At 39.9% G+C, this 19,077-nt stretch overlaps 1 protein-coding gene across 1 annotated transcript; it reads left to right on the top strand.

Annotated features, from left to right (window-relative positions):
* The first annotated feature begins 7,999 nt into the window (after positions 1–7,999).
* LOC112246197 (twist-related protein 2-like) lies at positions 8,000–15,776 on the top strand. The gene is made up of 2 exons (XM_042300490.1): positions 8,000–9,351; positions 14,451–15,776. Exon 1 carries the CDS (start codon positions 8,377–8,379, stop codon positions 8,980–8,982), a length of 606 nt encoding a protein of 201 aa, XP_042156424.1. The 5' UTR covers positions 8,000–8,376; the 3' UTR covers positions 8,983–9,351; positions 14,451–15,776.
* The last annotated feature ends 3,301 nt before the right edge of the window (positions 15,777–19,077 follow it).

Here is a 19,077-nt window from a genome sequence, read left to right as displayed (position 1 = left end):
AACATGACATTACCATAATAGGATAGCAGTGTGAGTGAAGCTAGCACAGAGCTCGACCGATTATTTAATTAAGTATCTTCCAACTTTGATCCTTTATATGAGACCATTGTGCTGCCCTCATCCTACTTCCCTCATTCTACTCTTTTGTTTTAACAGCATTCTTGTTGGTACTTATATATTTATTGCATTACATTGGTTTGTTTGCAAGCCCTCAGAGTCACGTTGTATAAAGGTAATTGCAATGTTGTGGTTAAGTAGCCATAGCAACAATTTTTTTTATTTTTTATCTTGCTTGTTATAACATTTTACATTAAGACACTGAAAAACAATCCTCATTACTTTCCATTGAACAAGTTGTAGGGGTTGGACCAAAAGACCGTCCTATTAAGTTTATACTGTAGGCAGTAAAATGTGTGTGTCTTTGTGTGGTATGTAAAGGGAAGGGAAGGGGGGGGGACTCCTTTCCAGCAAAATCAAGGAAGGAAGTTATCTGAGACTTAACTGGCAGAAATAATGAAATTGAAAAAGAAAAGGAAACTTGAAAAATGCAGGAATATTTCAAATTTCCTGTTGGAAAAAAATAATGGTAAAAGTAAAACCTTTATCTTTTCAACACCACATCTTAATCAAATGTATTAAAATCATTTTTAATAGTCTGATATTTGATATTTTTTTATTTTATATATTCAAATGATATATTCATTTTGTCAGACATACTTCAAATATATTGGTAAATGCCAAACAGCAATTGTACCTAAAATATTGATGGGCCGCATATGACCTATGCATAAAGTTAAGTGATTAACTCTTCGTTATAGTACAGTTCAGATGGGACAGTCACAGTAGGCTTTACCTGTTCACCTTTTCTTGTTCTTATACAACTTCATCATATGGTAACATGTATATAGGAGGTCGTATAGCATTTATAAGGCCATATCCACATGATGCCATAAGTACATAAGTATACTGCGTTCTATAGAAGGTGAACACATTTTGAAGTTTATCTGTATTTAAAGTAAGCCTACATCTGTGTGACATCGATATCCATTGTTGCACTTTGCATACAGGAAAAAACGGCTATTAGGAAAATACCCATTCAGCCCCAAACATACTTTGGTTCATGAGTATTTATAAAAAAGAAAGTACTAAAAAAAAAAAATACGTGAATGAAAAGCGAACATCTTGATTTAGTAGAGAACCAGATGGCTGCTTTGACATTAAAAAGGCGCTTTGGCATTTTGGAGAAGGCAGTTTCGGAATGATTTCCGAGGAACTTCCGCAAAATGCAGTACAAAGCCCACAGATATTTAAGCAATATCCATTGCAATTTACTGTTTTATTTACAAACTGAAACATATGTCTCTGGACCTTTGGCTTCTTTTCCCTTTTCCCCACTCTCTTTCTTCTTCCTCTCTTTTACTGCTAAACCATCTCTCTCTCTCTCTCTCTCTCTCTCTCTCCCCCCTTTCTTTATAAGTAACATCAGGTGATTAACCCCTTCACTTGGCAGCAGTACAGTAGGATGGCCGACCTTCAGGTTCAATCAATGTTTGCCTCTCCGACTCTTTTGTTTTCTGTGCTGCTTCGCCCATGGACCACAGAACCTTGCATCTGAAACATTTTAGGAGACACATTTTTTTGCCGTTCTGAGCACAAAGGGATATGCCATGGCAGGGGCAGGCGTTTGAAGTGGCTTCATAGGGAGAACCAGTACCAGAACACGTAGCCGAACATAACTTTCGTAAGGTAATCTAATCTAATGGAAAAGGGGGATTGATTTGACTTTAAAAGTATTACGCTTTGAAGCTAGCTACAGAGTCATGTTGATATTTCTAATGCAATTGCTCTGTTCTACGAATGGTGATACACAGGGCCTGGTCAGAGACATCTTCTGGGTTTACTCTAATGCGTTCGATGTGTTCGGATTGAAATGAATTCTCCTCATGCCCAGTTGGTGCAGTGTGATCCACCCACTCACTCATCAATGCATTCCGACTCCTTGAGGGGTAGCAATAGATCACTATCCAATCACCCCCCTCCACTGTAATGTCTGTGATCTAAGATTGCCTCAGTTGGATGGACCATCCAGAGACATTCCCATCTATCAGATGACGGGACATTTCTTACAAGGGCCCAGCACTGGTTTTGTCACACCGTCAAGATAGAAACCTGCGTAAACCTTGTTCTAAATCTAGATTTTCTGCATATTAATACCAATGGGCAACGCTAGCTGGCTTAATGTGCTGTGCGTCAAGTAGTGATAGGGCACTTGTTCAGTCTACGGTCATTTTGTGACAAGTGTGAAAGGAGTTAGCAATGCTAATCTAGCTAAGGCTAGCGTTCACTACATAGTTCTGCTTGGCTGTGATTTGGAGTGAGCTATGCTAGCCTAGCCTAGCCTAACGTGCTCTATATAGTTCTGCTTGGCTGTGAAATCCGCTGGGACTGTTTGTAATGTGCCATGGATGGACCCTGGGACTTAAACACTGTAATCAGAGCCAGCGCAGGATATTGGCTAAATTACACATGAAAGCAGGGACATTTAAGGGAAGCTTAAGTGCTAAATATTTTTATAAATTATAGCCTAATATAGAGAGATAAGTCTCAGGCAAACTGTAATAACACAGGTTAGCACGCAGAAGTGGAGAAAAACCCCCGCTTTTAAAGCAGGATTTTTTTTGTTGGTGCTGCCTTGCTCTGTCCACACACACACATGCGGCACAGCGACAAACTGTGTGTGTGTGTGTGTTTTCAAAGGACCAGATTTGCCATAAGAATACATTGATTTCATTTCATTAGCCATCAAAAAGAAAAGTGGAGGAAAAATCTATTTTGCTGGCTGTTGAAGTGAATAAAAGTGCCCCAGACCTGCCTCTCTCCCAGCTTCAAAGCCCTCAACCCCTCATCACTACTTATAGTCTATATCTATATACATTACCGTTCCTCCTCTGTTCACCACCCCCGTCCTTCACCGCCATGCACCCTCACTCTCCACCCACCCCCTCTAAGTCGATACCCCACAGGATGTCCTGCTCTACAGGGGGAAATGGGTCCCAGATGTCTGCTTGTGTCCCATGGGCTCCAGAGGAGGGATGGAGCAGTAGCGGTAGGAGGGATGGGTAGGGGGAATGGGGCGAGCGAACTTTTAAGGTGAGAAGTTTGGTGAAGAGTATATTCTCTGACTCATTTTCAACGGGAACTACATTACTCAATGCTTACATATTATGATAGAAGGTCCACATGCCATCGATCAGTTGTCTCTCCTCAACATTTTCTAAGAACTTTACAGGAAGGCAGTAATTGAATTGACAGTATTATGGGTTTAAGAAAAGTTTTTTTCTTCGTTGCTTAAAAACTTCAAAAGTCTGTCCTCATTCAACATACGCATTCCTCAGTACAGTATTTCAGTACTATGGATCAGTTCGGACTGAACCATATGTGCCAAACTTAAAGTGGACATTACGATTGCCTGTGCTCCTCTTTGATATCGAAGCTATCTCTATATACAGTGGGGGCCGAAATTGTTTGAAAATAAATACTTCTTATACTGAGGTAAATTGTATGCAAAAAATAAATATTATTTTACACTCACACAATTGCTCAGATAAATAGATTTTTTCAAAAAGGTGGCGGTCAAAATGATTGACACCCTTAAAGATTATGAGTAAACTAGCCAACAAACTCTACAAACTTGTTGGAGGAATTTGCTTTTTGTTTTGGTTGTGTTTCAGATTATTTTGTGTCCAATAGAAATTCATTATAAATAATGTATTTTGGAGTCACTTTTATTGTAAATAGGAATATAATGTTTCTAAACACTTCTACATTAATATGGATGCTACCATGATTACAGATATTCCTGAATGAATTGTGAATAATGATGAGTGAGAAATTACAGAGGGTCAAAGATCATACCCCCAAGACATGCTAACCTCTCATGTTATTATTAGATAATGGTGAGAGGTTAGCATGTCTATATTTATAAGAATATTTAGGGGTGTCAATAAAAAAATGTATTACTTGTTAAACAAAATCTCTTTCTCTGAGTAATTGTATTAGTATAAAATAATATAATTTCCCAATTTTCTTGAGCATACATTATAGCTCAGTATTTGAATGCTTTGTTTTATGCAGTCATTATTGCTCATCTTTATCAAGGGTGTCAATAATTTCAGACCCCACTGTATATCCCTTTTGATATAGTGCAGTCTATTTGCACCTACAGGAGAGGTTCGTTATTACCCCCCGAAAATAAAAGTCCAAAGAGAAACGGGCCGGAGTGTTTAGTGAAACATTATGTAGAGACTCTGACAAGGAAATGAAATGTGCAACATCAATCAGCCTATGAGGACGGAGATCAAACGGCCCTCCACACTCCTGCATCTGGTTCTGTTTGGACTGGCCTTTCTTTTTTCTCTTCCCCTCCTTTCTTTCTTTCTTCTCTCTTTTCCCTTCCTTTATTCCTCTCCCATTCTCTGTCCCTCTCTTTCTTTTCCCCTCTGTTCTGCGCGAGGGGTGTGCGTTTCCATGCTGTTCCTGTTAGGCTGTCGTTCGCTCATTCTTTCCATGATGGTGGCATGGAGGCATGCTCTGCTAAGGTAAGCAACCCCAAGGTTAGCCCTGGACGGCCCAACACAACAATGGGCTACGTGTCCCTCTTCACAAATCCACTGTCTTCAGGGAATTGACCTGGGAATTTTGGTTAAACATGTTAAAGGGCCCGTTGTGTAAATAAGACCTGTTACAATTCCAATGTGAAGTTCACTTTGGCAACAATGCAGTATTAGCATGTATAAACCTTTTATAATCTCTTGTAATAAGACTATGTCAGATTACATGTCAACATTTCAACAGACTGAAATTGGCTAGTATATAGTCAGGATCAATATGAGATTATTATAAGACATTATAAGGGGGGCCATACCTGATCTTAACAAGTCTTACATTGCATTTTAACTGCAGCATAATGCAGTATACCTACATGCTAAAGCACAGTGTTACCTCCCCTTCGCTACCTTAGCTGCTGGAATTCCTATTCTGAGTTGATGGAAGTTGAGTGGAGTTGATCCCAGCTCTCTTCAATAGGCCCAAATTAAACGTGCCCTTTGCAATCACAGAGTTCACTAACCCCTCTCCAAAACCCCCCTCACAAATTCTCTATCTTTCTTCAAGTCCTGCTATAAAGCTGTCATAAGACAAATATAACATATGTCATAACCTAAAATGACAATTCATATAAATTACTAGAAGTAACTATTCATGTCTACTGATACATTTGAAATCCACAAACTATGTTCATTGTCAAGATTTGAAATGGAAGGTTCTTTCTCATTCACTTTTTGCTGTCAACAGCTGTAACTATAGACAATGTTACGTATTCTTTATTTCTCATCCCCGGTAAGAATTACTTTTGTATTATGATATAAGACAGCTGTTCTAAGCTAATGTTACACATTTATAAGTTTGACTCTTGCAGAAATCGAGAGTAATGTTAAAGTATTTGAAATGGGAAATCTTAAGGATTGCACCTTTTACGGATGTGTAACAACACTGTCATGCATGAAACGGTAAACCTATGCAACAGTTGGTTTTAATGCATATTATTGTCATATTATGTAATTAAAAAAATATATATATTTAACCTTTCTTTATTAACTAGGCAAGTCAGTTAAGAACACATTTTTATTTTCGAATGACGGCCTACTGGGGAACAGTGGGTTAACTGCTTTGTTCAGAGGCAGAACGACAGATATTTACCTTGTCAGCTTTGGGATTCAATCCAGCAACCTTTCGGTTACTGGCCCAACGCCTTAACCACTAGGCTACCTGCCACCCCCCACCCCCCCAAAGAAAAAGCAGTATACAGAAAATAGTCATCCTATTTGTTTTAGTTTCAGTAGATATATATCCTTGACATATTGACAATTCTATGTGTGTGTGCGTGCGTTTCTACGTGCATTTGTATGAGTGTGTGTGTTGTTCCTTGTGGTGTGGCCCTGCAAGCCCAGATGTGTGTTCCCCTGGGTTACTGGTGTGGAGAGAGAACATGTGTCTACTCCGCCAGAGGGCATGGATGGCATAATTAGCAGCCCTCTCACCTTAGTGGTCACAGGGTCAGAGCTTAGACAGGGTCAGAGCTGGGCCATCCCCATGGCTACATCTCTCCCATATAGTGTTTGCAGTGGATAATACATGGCGATCGAATGATTTAAATGGAGACACCCATTCTAGTTATTCTATTTCTAAGGGATAATGATGGGAACATTAATACGATAGATTTACCTGTCTGTTTTGAAAAGTTATTTAGAAATTCATATATTGACTGATCTTAATGTACTTTTGATTTACTAGGTTGTGTGGCATATTTTCCATTTTTATACTGAGAAAATGTAAATTCTCTGTGGCAGTATGGTATTAAGGTTTAAAGGTCATGAACAGGCAAAATCATGTTTAATGAAATTGGATAATACTTGAAGGAAACCAGATCAAAGTATGAAGACCAAAGTATGAAAAATGACTGTTGCTTCTACATTGATAAAGTTTGATCATAAAGTTACTGGTCTCCTCCCCCATTTCAAACACTTAGATTCACAATTAAGGTGACAAGGTGACATCACCTTAATTAACTCTCATTTTAATACACCAATGTTAACATTAAATTATCTTACCTAATTCAAATAAGTACCGCCTTGTAACCAACATCGGAGAAGGCGTATTTGCAGAGGGGCGCGGTTTAAATAGCTAAATAGCTACTCTACTCATGACAAAATTTGACTGTAAGGGAGTCAACAAATATAATTCAAATTGACCCTATTCATCGATGGCAAAGATACTTATATGTTTGAGCGTTCATCTGTGTCTGGTGTTAGATAGTTACAGGCTAGCTAGGTCTTCAGACAGCATGGAACAAAGGGGGGGAAGGGACTTTCAAAACTCAGACGCTGTTGTCAAGTCAACACATCCGTCAGTGTTGCTATGAACCGCATCACAAGAGACATGCTAAATGGGAGATGAAGAAAACCTACGTATAATTGATGCAATTTCAATGTTTTTTTAGTTGCTTTGTGTACCACCACATTTGCTTGAGATGATTTTACTGCAAGACTGCTCACTGCATCCAAGTTGCTTGACATTTCAAAGAGCTGTCAGTCGAGGCAAGCTCCCGCCCACTCAGTATTTTCACAATGACTGTTCAGGACTTTTCAAATAATAATCACAGTGGTGTTTTTTTTAAGCTTGTGTGAGCTGTCATGGTGAAATGTCTATTTAGGTATTTTTGTAAACAGAAACGCAAGATCAGTGTTTGTGAAAATCCGTCTAAAGATATTAATCCACATGTTATTTTCCCCGACTGGCACTGAAGAGTGACCCTTGGCTCGAGGGATGTGTTTTTATAGTATCATGTGATAGATATTAACTATGGCACACGAATATTAGGGAGATCACTTTGACACACTTAATAAATAATAAACACTTAATCCTATATCTTTATATAGAAAACTGTGGTCCTTGAGATATCATGCATCAAATGTTTTCAGTGTAAACTTAGTTTTAGGTATTACATCGACTTAATCTTCACATACCAAAGCATTCACATGTCAGCATATTCATGCAATACTAACACAATGGCTTTTATCGTCCCCCTTAATCAACAAAGAAAATGTTTCATGTCTTAGAAGTTGAAGTGCATCACAGACCTATGAGTCTCAAAGCATGTAATTAATTGATGAGAAGAGAGACAAGAGACAAACAGACAAGCGGGTGCAGGAGAAAGCCAGGAGTGCTCCAGCCGCAGAAATCTGGAACCTATAAAGACGTGGACAACTTCAGCAGCTTTTAACAAGGCCTCTCGCAATTGGCTGAGAAGGCTACTTACCCCCTTTTAAGCCATCCACCAACCTCAAGCTCACTTCCTGCTTCCAAACCACACCCAAAGAAGCCGGTGCTGTCCAATCGCAGCTGCCCGCAGGCCCAGAGTATGCGGGCGAGTATAAAGGAACAGGAGTTAGCCCAGCAAAGCAGATGGTTTGTTGTTGTTCTGCATGCAGGTTGAGGAGATGGGAAACTGTAGGTGAGGAATTCAGCAAAGAGACACAGGGAGAGACAGAAGTTTTGACTGGGAGTAAAGCCAAAACCTATGGATCTTCAACAGATTGCAGATTAGAAGCGTGAAGTGTATCAGCCTCATTCTTCTTGGTTTCACTGGAGGAAGAAGACTTCTAGGCCTTTGACTCTCTATCAGAACTTCCTGGGATAGCGGTTGTCCCACACGGCTATCTGAAGAAGAGAAAAGACAGGGAAAGAGAGAAATAAAGTGCAAAAACCACCCTGCCTCGGAAGGGGAAGAAGGACGGTGGTCCTAAGAGGGAGGAGGAGATGCGCGAGGAGGTGTCCTGTGCCAACTCCCCCGAGGGGGGGCTGGGGGCCAGCGAGGAGGAGCTGGAGAGGGGCTCCAAGAAGAGCGGGCAAACAGGGGGCCGAAAGCGGGTGCCGTACCACAAGAAAGACAATCTGGGTCGGGCCGAGGAGAGGGCCATTGTCAGCGGGAGCCCCAACAGCCTGGTTCCGTCGGGGCCCAAGCGGCAGAAGAAGCAACAGAACTCCCCCATGGCGGTGGTGTGTGTGGCCCCTTCCTCGCTGGGCTCCAGCGGCCTCGGCTTAGGTTCGGGCGGCGAGCCCTTCGAGGACCTGCACACGCAGCGAGTGATCGCCAACGTGCGCGAGCGCCAGCGTACGCAGTCGCTGAACGACGCCTTCGCCTCGCTGCGTAAGATCATTCCCACGCTGCCATCGGACAAGCTGAGCAAGATTCAGATCCTGAAGCTAGCGTCGCGCTACATCGACTTCCTCTACCAGGTACTGCAGAGTGATGAGATGGACGCCAAGCTGGCCAGCTGCAACTACTTGGCCCACGAACGGCTCAGCTATGCCTTTTCCGTCTGGAGGATGGAGGGCGCCTGGGCCATGTCAGCCAGCCACTAGTGTCCCCTATCTGTCCTGCTCTACCCGTCCTGTTCTGTCCTAACCCCACTATCTCTGTCCTCCACCTAAGCCACTATCTCTGCCCCCTCTTGTAACCCCTAACCCACTATCGATGTAACCCCTAAAGCCACCATCTCTGTCCTCCTTTAAGCCATTATCTCTGCCCCTCCTTCTAACCACAACCCAGAGTCACTGTTCACTTCCCAACCTTTTTACCCATTCTGTTCCAATGTGTCACTCACCTATCCATTGCCCTATCACTCCCACCATACCCATTCACCATTCGACCTTGCCCCTCCCCTTCCGCCTCAAATGCCCCCTGACAATGTAGCCCCTAACTCCACAAGCGTCTACGGTGCACCCCTGCAGGTATGTATAAAAAACACACACACAAACACACACACACACACACACACACACACACACACACACACACACACACACACAGTGTCACATATGGCCAAACAGCCAGGTCTGTGGTTTCCCAAAAGTATCTTAAGTATATTGTTAAAACCTTGGCAGGAGCATCGTTGAATCTGTGCGCTGTTATTATATATATTTTTTTCAGATTTACCATGAGGTTATACCTTGACTTTGACGTTTTTTTTTTAATGAACATGAATGACAACAATGATGAGAGCATGTGTTATCATTCAATACACCGGTTAGAAAAGTGGACACATCTGACATATTTGTGCATCGAAGTAATGTAAATATGCCTTTTCTAATTACATTTAACCAACCAAGTGGCCCTTGGGGTGATTCACAATGCAGCATCGTTAGCAAGCTAACCTTAGTAAACATTGCCAAACAAATGAGGATTTCCGACTCCAGCATGTTTAGAAAAGCGAGTTTTCTGTAATGTTCAGGTATTGATTTGCATCTAACTCTAAGGAAGGCTGTTTTTATTTGTTTTGATTCAAGTTTAGTTACATTAAATGGTAAGTGGGAATGAGTAGGAAATAGTGCATGTTTTTAATTTAATATGGCAAAATGTGCGCAATAGGTAAAAAGGTATAGCCTAATCCTAATCGATCAGTGGGTAAATGTATTTGATAAATGTCACATGTCCACTGCAGTTGTGCGTGAGTGCATGCACATCTCTGTGTGTTGGTACCTATTGTATAACTTTTAAAAAATGTATATATTTTTTAACATCATACAAATTAACAACATAGTTCAAACAAAATGACAAATGATGAAATAAGAGTATTTGTATACTAGTCTAAATGACAAATTATAACACCTAGTAATGTGGGATCATAATTACAATATAGAATATTACATTTGCCTTCTAATTTTTATTTCAACATATGGTGTGCAGTTTGACAATTTTGACAAGATGACAAACATAAAAAAATATTTTATCAAATGATCAAATATCAAATTATTTATATACAGTAATTATAGTATAATAATTGTCTCCTTTTATCATAGAATGTATTATCAATCAAATTGGCTAAACATTAAAACAATAATATTTAAGATACACAAATATTGTTGCTACAAAATGTTGTATTTCATGAAAAAAGCATTTTAATGAAAGATGTTACTGTAATATGTAACAGATTAGCATAACTCTGAATCATTTTACACTTTTGACATAAATATTTAGCTATCTGTCTTGGTGTACTCTTAAGATAAGAAAAGAGAATGCCTGACTATAATTTTCTGTTTTACATAATAAATACCAGTAGCCCACTAGCTGAAAATCTAACTATTGTTATAGTGACAATATAACACTTTAATTGCGCAAATATATATATATATATATATATATATATATATATATATATATATATATATATATATATATATATATATATATATATATATATAATATCATATAACATTTTCAACAACGAAAAATTGTTAAGTACATCAATGATCGTTGAATGTGTTCGTTTTTTTTTTTACCATGGACACAGTCTTAACAAAATTGTTGTACTTTTTAAGTATTTTTATCCAGAGCCTTATCTAACATACCTCAGGCAGACTAGACCAGAGGAAACAGAAACCGGGATCCTGCACAGGTATATCAGGCGAAATAAAGAGAGGGAAAGGGAAGGAAAGAGAAAAAGCAGATCTCTGTCCCTCTCTCTCTCTCCTTTTCTCCCCTGCAGCCTTGCCCTTTCTCCTCCAGGATCTTGTATCCAGTGTCGTGCAATCAGGCCCTGCCGGGTCCCAGACAAGCAGGAACCTTTAGATTGGAAACAGTTGTGAGGCATTAGGAAGGTGTATTTGCCAAGGGAGAGTTTGATGGTGTGTGTGCGCGCGAGCCAATGTATATATGTGTGTGTGTGTGTGTGTGTGTGTGTGTGTGTGTGCGCGTGTGTGCTTGTTTACATGGAGTTTTGGTGTGTTTGTGTATCACTGTGTGTAGCCTATACACTGGTATGTATGTACTTGTGTGTTTACATGTGCATGTCTGTTTGTGTGTGTGTGTGTGTACATACATACATGTGCGTGAGTGCATGCCATTTCTTCGATATTATCTGACTTTGTTATCTGCCTTTCCTCTCAGTCTCTTGAAAAATCACAAAGTAAACTTTGCGGAATTGGCGGACACTCACTCTTCTGAACGGAGATAAGAAGCTACAAGATAAGCGTTAATTAAAAGATAAAAGATGAGTGTGGGCTAACTGAAAAGCCTATCAGATAACCAGGAAGACAGGATGAAAAGGGAGAGGTAGGAAAGAATGACGAGCTAAAGAAAGGATGATGCGGTGCAGAGAGCAGGGGTAATCCATCAGAAGCCAAACTGTTGGTAATCCGTCAAAAACCAAACTCATGTAAACCTGGACTAGGCTGTCAAGGGAGAGCAGCACAGGAAAGGCAAAGCTTTAGAGCAAGAACCCTCAATGTAACCCCTGACCCTAACCCAGCGTTTCCCAAACTTGGTCCTGGGGACCCCAAGGGGTGCATGCTTTGGTTGTTGCCCTCGCACTACACAGCTGATTCACATAATCCAAGCTTGATGATGAGTTCATTATTTGAATCAGTTGTGTAATAGTGCCCTAACTCCTAATCCTAACCTTAATTATAACCCTAACCTTAATTGTAACCCTAACCCCTAACCCTAAAATAGCCGTTTTCCTTGTGGGGACACAAGGAAATGTCCCCACTTTTCAGAATTGTCCTTGTTTTACTATCCTTGTGAGGACTTCTGGTCCATGTGCAGTCTCCAGGTGTTCCCCTTACATTACTATAAAATCCTCAACGGTCTCAAACGCTAGACTTTGAGAGTTCAACCACTGTGGTTGGAACCCCGAACCCGACACGTGGATGAGAATGTCCTTGAAGAGAAGCATAGTCATTACCTACTGTTCTGCATTCTAACATTATCCACTCACCTGTGGACAGTTAAATAAACTGAAATGGACAACTGAAATGGACAGTGTCAGTATAAGGAAGACCTTAAATGGTTGTAATTGATTCTGCTTTTAACATATCGGGGACAAAGAAGAATAAAGTGGAAAACAAATAGAAATTCCTTCCTAAACGAAACGTGCGTGTGCGTATTTGTGTACGTTCACAGTATGCTCCCAGTGTGTGCACGAAGCATATTTTTTTGTGTGCAACAAGTGTTCGGATAAGCTGTGTGTTTATGTGAGTGGTGCATCTTGGGTGCATTTGTGTGGCTGTTTTATGAGGATGTGCGTGTTGTTGGTTGCATGTGTGTGTGTAGCATGTGGTGTGTATTTAAGCGGATATGCGTGTTACTGGCTGTATGCATGTGTGTATATGTGTGTAAAAATGTGTGTGTGTGTGTGTGTATGTATGTGTATGTGTGTGTGTGTGTGTGTGTGTGTGTGTGTGTGTGTGTGTAGCTGTGATTTAGAATAGACTGCTGTGTTTAACCTGGCAACAACACGCAGTGCTCCACTCTGTTTATCCTCCAATTAAAGGGCTGTCACTGTTCTTCCCTCTGCCAGAACCTCTGGCTCTGCATGTGTTTGAGTTGGTTGCAGTTCCTTTGGACTGATCTTGGACCAGTCCAAAGTAACATGTGCATGTGTTTTGGGGTTTCCATTTTCACGTTGGATCTGATCTCAAACCAGCTGTTATAGGTCCTCTGCGGCACATCTGCTTTTTTTAAGAGCTTCAGAGCCTTGCAAACAGGCCGGTGGTTCCAAGAGTTGTGGGCTTCTGATACTCATCTTTATTTTTAGGGGTTTGAACTTTGAGCTGATGCTAGAGCAGGTGCTGTGTGGATGGATGGATGTGTGTGCATGGGCTGGGCTGTTCCAACAGCTGTAGTGCGTATGTAGTGTACGTAGTGCGCCCCTGAGTTATACACTTTGGGTTCGACACGTATGCAGGAGCAGAGCACAAACCAAGTGGGCGTGTGTAGAAACAATAGGCCATGTTAAGATATTGGTCTAATGCAAAGGGAGGTATGATATAGCTCTCAATCTATTATCAATACAGTGTTACAGTCCATGTCAGGCAATAGGCAACAAAACAATATACATCATCCATGTGTTAAAGGTATAGCTCAGCGAAATTGCATATTTAGATAGGAAACACAGATCTAAATGATGCAATATCACCGAACTATCCCTTTGAAGTTGTTGTACACACAGGTTTAACATGAGTAGGCCTCTGCCTTAAGAGGCGTTGCAGATGAGGTCAATGCGGCGTAGGAAGACTAAAATGCTCCTATGCAAAGTGTGTGTGCATGTTTGTGCCTAAAAACTGCATCAGTTGCTCCTTTGTAAATCAGCCGCACTTAACTTTTCATTTTGGGAGAAAGGGAGATACACAAATGCCAAGGAGGCTCGATAGGATAGCTATTGTTACTCTGCCCAAATGCAGGCAGAAGAATGGGATCTACTGTACTTTTGTTCAAAGTGACGCTAAGATCACACAACTTGTTATTTGCTGCTGTAGCGTACCCCCATTTGGTATACCGAGAAAACAAGTCATTCCTGGCAATTAGTGCATTAGGACGTAAGCACAGCCATCTGAAAGAGGACACCCACAAACACACATGCTTACTGGACAGCTTTCTCTCTCTTGTCTTTGTCCCTCTTCCCTTTCTCTCTTATCTTTCTCTCTCAGCATGAAAAGAAACACTGTAATTACAGACAATTGGGAACACTCCAGATGGAATATTTGCTTGTTAAACAAGAGAAATAGCAGAAGTTTAGCGATGTTGGCTTTTTTTTTTTTTTTTTTTTACACTATGTGAGAAGAATTAGCTTTGTTTGCCCGGTTTATGTGTTTGTTTGGGACAACGACTTGCACGCACGACACATTAACGACTTCTCTGCGGATTTTCGCTCTCAGATATTATTTTCCTATACCGACAAAATGTACACATCCATGTCGGTTTCTTTTCAAAATAAGCTTTTTGCATCAGGTTGTGTGGTTGAATTAGGCTGAGATATGAGGTATAAAACGCTAAAACCAAGATAGAAACTGTTGTTGACGCAGTCTATTTTTCTTTCCCTTTTTTTTTTTAGGAAGGACGCCAAATGGATGGACTCATCTCCCTCTCTTTAAAAGGTCTGTTCCTGTCGAACCAGTAGTTCCCCCCGCTATACCCTTATCTCCCCTTCTTTGGAAGCCCTGCCCCACAGACATGGGCATTGGACCGGACACATGCTTCGGTTTAAGGACAGATATCCAGTCGACTCTCCTTGTGCAGCCTGACAGACAGTATGATAATGCCAACATACAGTATGTGACAAACTTCGGAACTGAAGTGAGGAGGATACTTAAGGGTCACATGATGAACTTTCTGTACGTTAAAAACGTCCAACGCATCGGCCCTTTCCCTGTCCCTTTATGCCACTTCAAAAGACTCTTTAAAAGAGGAAGATTCTTTTGACCACTGAGATGACTTATGATCGTGATAATTGCAGTGATGATCGTCATAAGGATGCCAGAGTAATCGATAGCTGGTGGTCCCAGCCCAACGAATGTTTACAGCAAAGATGCTTATAAGCTTTAGGCTTTTCAACCTCAAATGTATAGGTAGGAAAAGCCAAAGAAGCCCGACGCACATTTTCAGCAGTTGTATAAACTAATCGGCTTGATTTCTGTTGCCTTGTACATGTTTTTCTCTGTGTTGCATTATTTCCCTTCACAGCGAATGGATTTAGCATGTGCATATGCATATTACATTATAATGACTTTATATTAGAGTAATTAAGCAATAATCTATGCAGGCAACCTGTAATACATGAGTAATGCACACAGTTTTGTAGCATGCACAGATTATGGATAGATTAGACATAGACATAGTGGATAGATTCCACTCATGTCTTTCTGATATATTGTTACTTGTCTGTAGGATTTAAGTATGAAAAAACGTAATATGCAAAACAACAATGAAATAGTACATTACATAAAGAGTAACAGATAACATTTTGTTGTACTTTGTGCAAGTGACGGTCTAGTAGTTTTAAATGCAAGACGAGAGGAAAATATAGTTTGAATATTGTAAGTTTAGTAATTCCTCAGGATTTCTCTTTAAGATTGTGCATAGTACTTACTGCAATACCCTATCAGTAAATGTATTAAGAATGGAAAACAGTGCCATGTACTTTTTAAAAACATTTGATAAATTCAGATTTTGTGCTACTGGGTATTGTTAGGTCACGGCAATGTTATCTGATATACTGTCGCCAGAAAATGTAGTTTGTCAATATTTTTTCATCCTAATGCTCAGCTGTGGTTCTCTTAGATTTTTTTGTCTCCAGCTTTTCATTACATGAGCTCCTGTGGAAAATAATAATAAATGCTGTTTTAATAAAATACCACTGAAATAGTCTGGAAAAAGCCCATTTTCAAAGACATGTTGCATCTTTCTGTCTCATAGAAACTTGTCTAACACAGTGCACATATTGAGAGTGTAGTATGCATAACAAAGAGTACATGGATAGACAAGACAATGTCTTATATGTTATATCTTATAAAACAAGATACAAAAGAAGTGGATAGCAATACCCTTTGTATTTGGACAAAGCAAGGCAGGATCCAAGATTTTTGTCAAAATGTGTTACATTACCAAGTCATGTGTTTTTACATTACCGAAATAGCTGAGTGCTTGGTGTAAGTAAAATATTGCCCAATATTTCAAACATTATTGAAAGGATACAAAATATACACTTCAGAAAAAAACTACGTTGAGAACTTTAATTACCCTTTTATTGAGGAAAACAGTTTATAGAAAAAAATATAGAAAAAAAACAAAACACAACATTATTTTTTACTGTACAAGTACAAACCAATAAAGACAAACAGTGAGAAACAAATCCCTACTTGGCTTGTTTTCTAAATTAAGATTCAGTTCAATAAAGCTTCCTTTCTATAGGTTTGTCAGTATAATTCAAAGCACAGGATGTCTGTATTTTGGTCTCAGTAGCTATCGACAACATCAATAACCAACGGAAGAGCAATAATTCATATTAAGACAATTAAAGGGATTGTTGATTCTCAAAAAACAGATTTACATTTACAGAACACAAATATTCTCAGAAGAATTGAATTAAACCGGAAATAAACCACAATAAAATATGAAATAGGACCTTTCTGAAAAAGATATCAAGAATGTATTTGTGGTGGCCATTTTGTTCTACTTGATCATAGGTAAATGTATTATTTCATTCTCAATGATGTCATTTTCACATTGTCAATGTCATTAATATCATACATATATTGCAGGGTCTTGTCAAGTACACTCTTTAAAAAAAGGTCCTATCTAGAACCTAAAAGGCTGTCCCCATAGGAGAAGTCTTTGAAGAAACCTTTTTGGTTTCAGGTAGAACCTTTTTGGGTTCCATGTAGAACCATTTCCACAGAGGGTCCTACATTGAACCCAAAAGGGTTCTACCTGGAACCAAAAAGGGTTCTATCTGGAATCAAAAATAGTTATCCTATGGGGACAACCGAATAACCCTTTCGGAACCCTTTTTCTAAGAGTGTAAGGTCTTGGTTGTATAATGTATATTATACAGCACCATTATAAACTATAACATGATAGTTCAAATTAACCTGTAGCACCATCAGATTTTCATAAAACACAATACATAAGCACAGCACTGCAAAGGAATTAAAAGGGCAACATATAAATCTATTACATCTTTATCTCATGGAAAGGGCCAACAAGAAATGTAAAGCAGTTTTTAAATCCTTCTTTGGTGATATTTAGCTGCAAAATCTCTGTTTAGATACAATTACTATCAGGAATTCACAAGAATCTTTGAAGTTATGCTCAGAGGCCCTACCAGTCCACGACTGGCATAATGTTCCCATAAGACTTTTAGGCTTTTATTTCTCTCAACCTGTGTCCAATTGTTCTACATGGAAAGTCAACTAGCTCAACAAGCTAACTCCGACGGCTAAATGCTAACTGTCCAACAGCACTTTGGTCCAGGAACAAAAATCATTGACTGTTTTTGTAAATAGAGTGGTTTCAGATGAGAACAAATCCTAGTTCACCTGTCTTTTAGATTTGTAGAAAAGCAAGTATCAAGAAATACAGCCTATAGATATATAAAATAGAGCAGGCATGTCAATCAATCCACATGTTAAAACACTGGTCTTTGTGAAATCACAACAGAAAAACAATTTAAAAAAAGGCATCGCCAGAGTGGACTACACGTAAAAAATAGGTCATTTTACTAAAGCACAATTCCAATACTTAAGACATCGTAAGTGCATTTCTTTTTTGTGAGTCCGGTGTTGTCTACATACAACTTTTAAGTGCCATCCATAGTTAAACAACTCATTTATAGTAACTGATCTGAAGTCCATTCAACTGTTTTAATAATCTGCGTTAAACCCAGCACCATTATTATAATATATATATTTTTTAACTTTATGTTAACCCTCGCAAGCTGCCAGCCCAGACAGCATACCAATCTGCGTCCTCAGTGCATAACAGACCAGCTGGCTGGAGTGTTTACAGACATATTCAACCACTCGCTATCCAAGTCTGTTGTCCCCATTTGCTTCAAGATGTCCACCATTGTTCCTGTACCCAAGCAAACTAAGATAACTGAACTAAATGACTATCGCCCCATAGCACTCACCTCTGTCATCATCATTACAATTTGCATACCACCCTAAAAAGATCCACGGATGATGCGCTCACCGTTGCACTGCACACCGCCCTATCCCACGTGAACAAGAGGAATACCTATGTGAGAATGTTGTTTATCTCTGCTTTCAACACCATTAGTGCCCTCCAAGAAAATAACCTCTCCCTCAATGTAAAAAAAAACAAAGGAGCTGATCGTGGACTATAAGAGACAGAAGAGGGAGCACACCTCCATCCACATCGACGGGGCTGCATTTGAGAGGGTCAAAAGCTTTGAGAGGGTCAAACGATTTTGGCATGCACATCACTGAGGACCTGAAATGGTCCCACCACACCGACACCATAGTGAATAAGGCGCAACCGCGCCTCTTCAATCTCAGGCGGCTGAAGAAAATCACCACTTCTACAGATACACCACTGAGAGCATTCTGTCGCGGTGCATAACCGCCTGGTATGGCACCTGCACCGCCCTCAACTCCATGGCTCTCCAGAGGTTGATGCAGTCAGCCCAACGCATAACCAGAGCCACGCTGTCTGCACTCCAGGACATTTACAACACTCAGTATCAGAGGAAGGCCAAAGAGATCATCAAGGACTTCAGCCACCTGAGTCACCGTCTGTTCACTCTGCTACCATCTAACAGACAGAGACAGTACCGAGAGTCTGAAAAACAGCTTCTATCACCAGGCCATCAGACTGTTGAACAGCCATCACTAGCCGGCTACCTGCCCAGTACTCTACCCTGCACCTTGAGACTAATGCCCCATGTACAGTGCATTCGGAAACTATTTAGACCCCTTGACTTTTTCCACATTTTATTGCGTTACAGCCTTATCCTAAAATGGATTAAATAAACATTTTCCTCATCAATCTACACACAATACACCATAATGACAAAGCGGGAAAGAAATTTGTTTATAATTTTTTGCAAATGTATAAAAACAAAAAAAACTAAATACTTTATTTACATAATATTCAGACCCTTTGCTATGAGACTCGAAATTGAGCCCTGTTTCCATTGATCATCCTTGATGTTTCTACTT

The sequence above is a fragment of the Oncorhynchus tshawytscha genome, linkage group LG02 (assembly GCF_018296145.1).
Source record: "Oncorhynchus tshawytscha isolate Ot180627B linkage group LG02, Otsh_v2.0, whole genome shotgun sequence".
In the NCBI taxonomy this organism is placed as follows: domain Eukaryota; kingdom Metazoa; phylum Chordata; class Actinopteri; order Salmoniformes; family Salmonidae; genus Oncorhynchus; species Oncorhynchus tshawytscha.
Note: the sequence above shows the minus strand (reverse complement) of the source record. Positions and strands in the feature narration are given on the sequence as shown.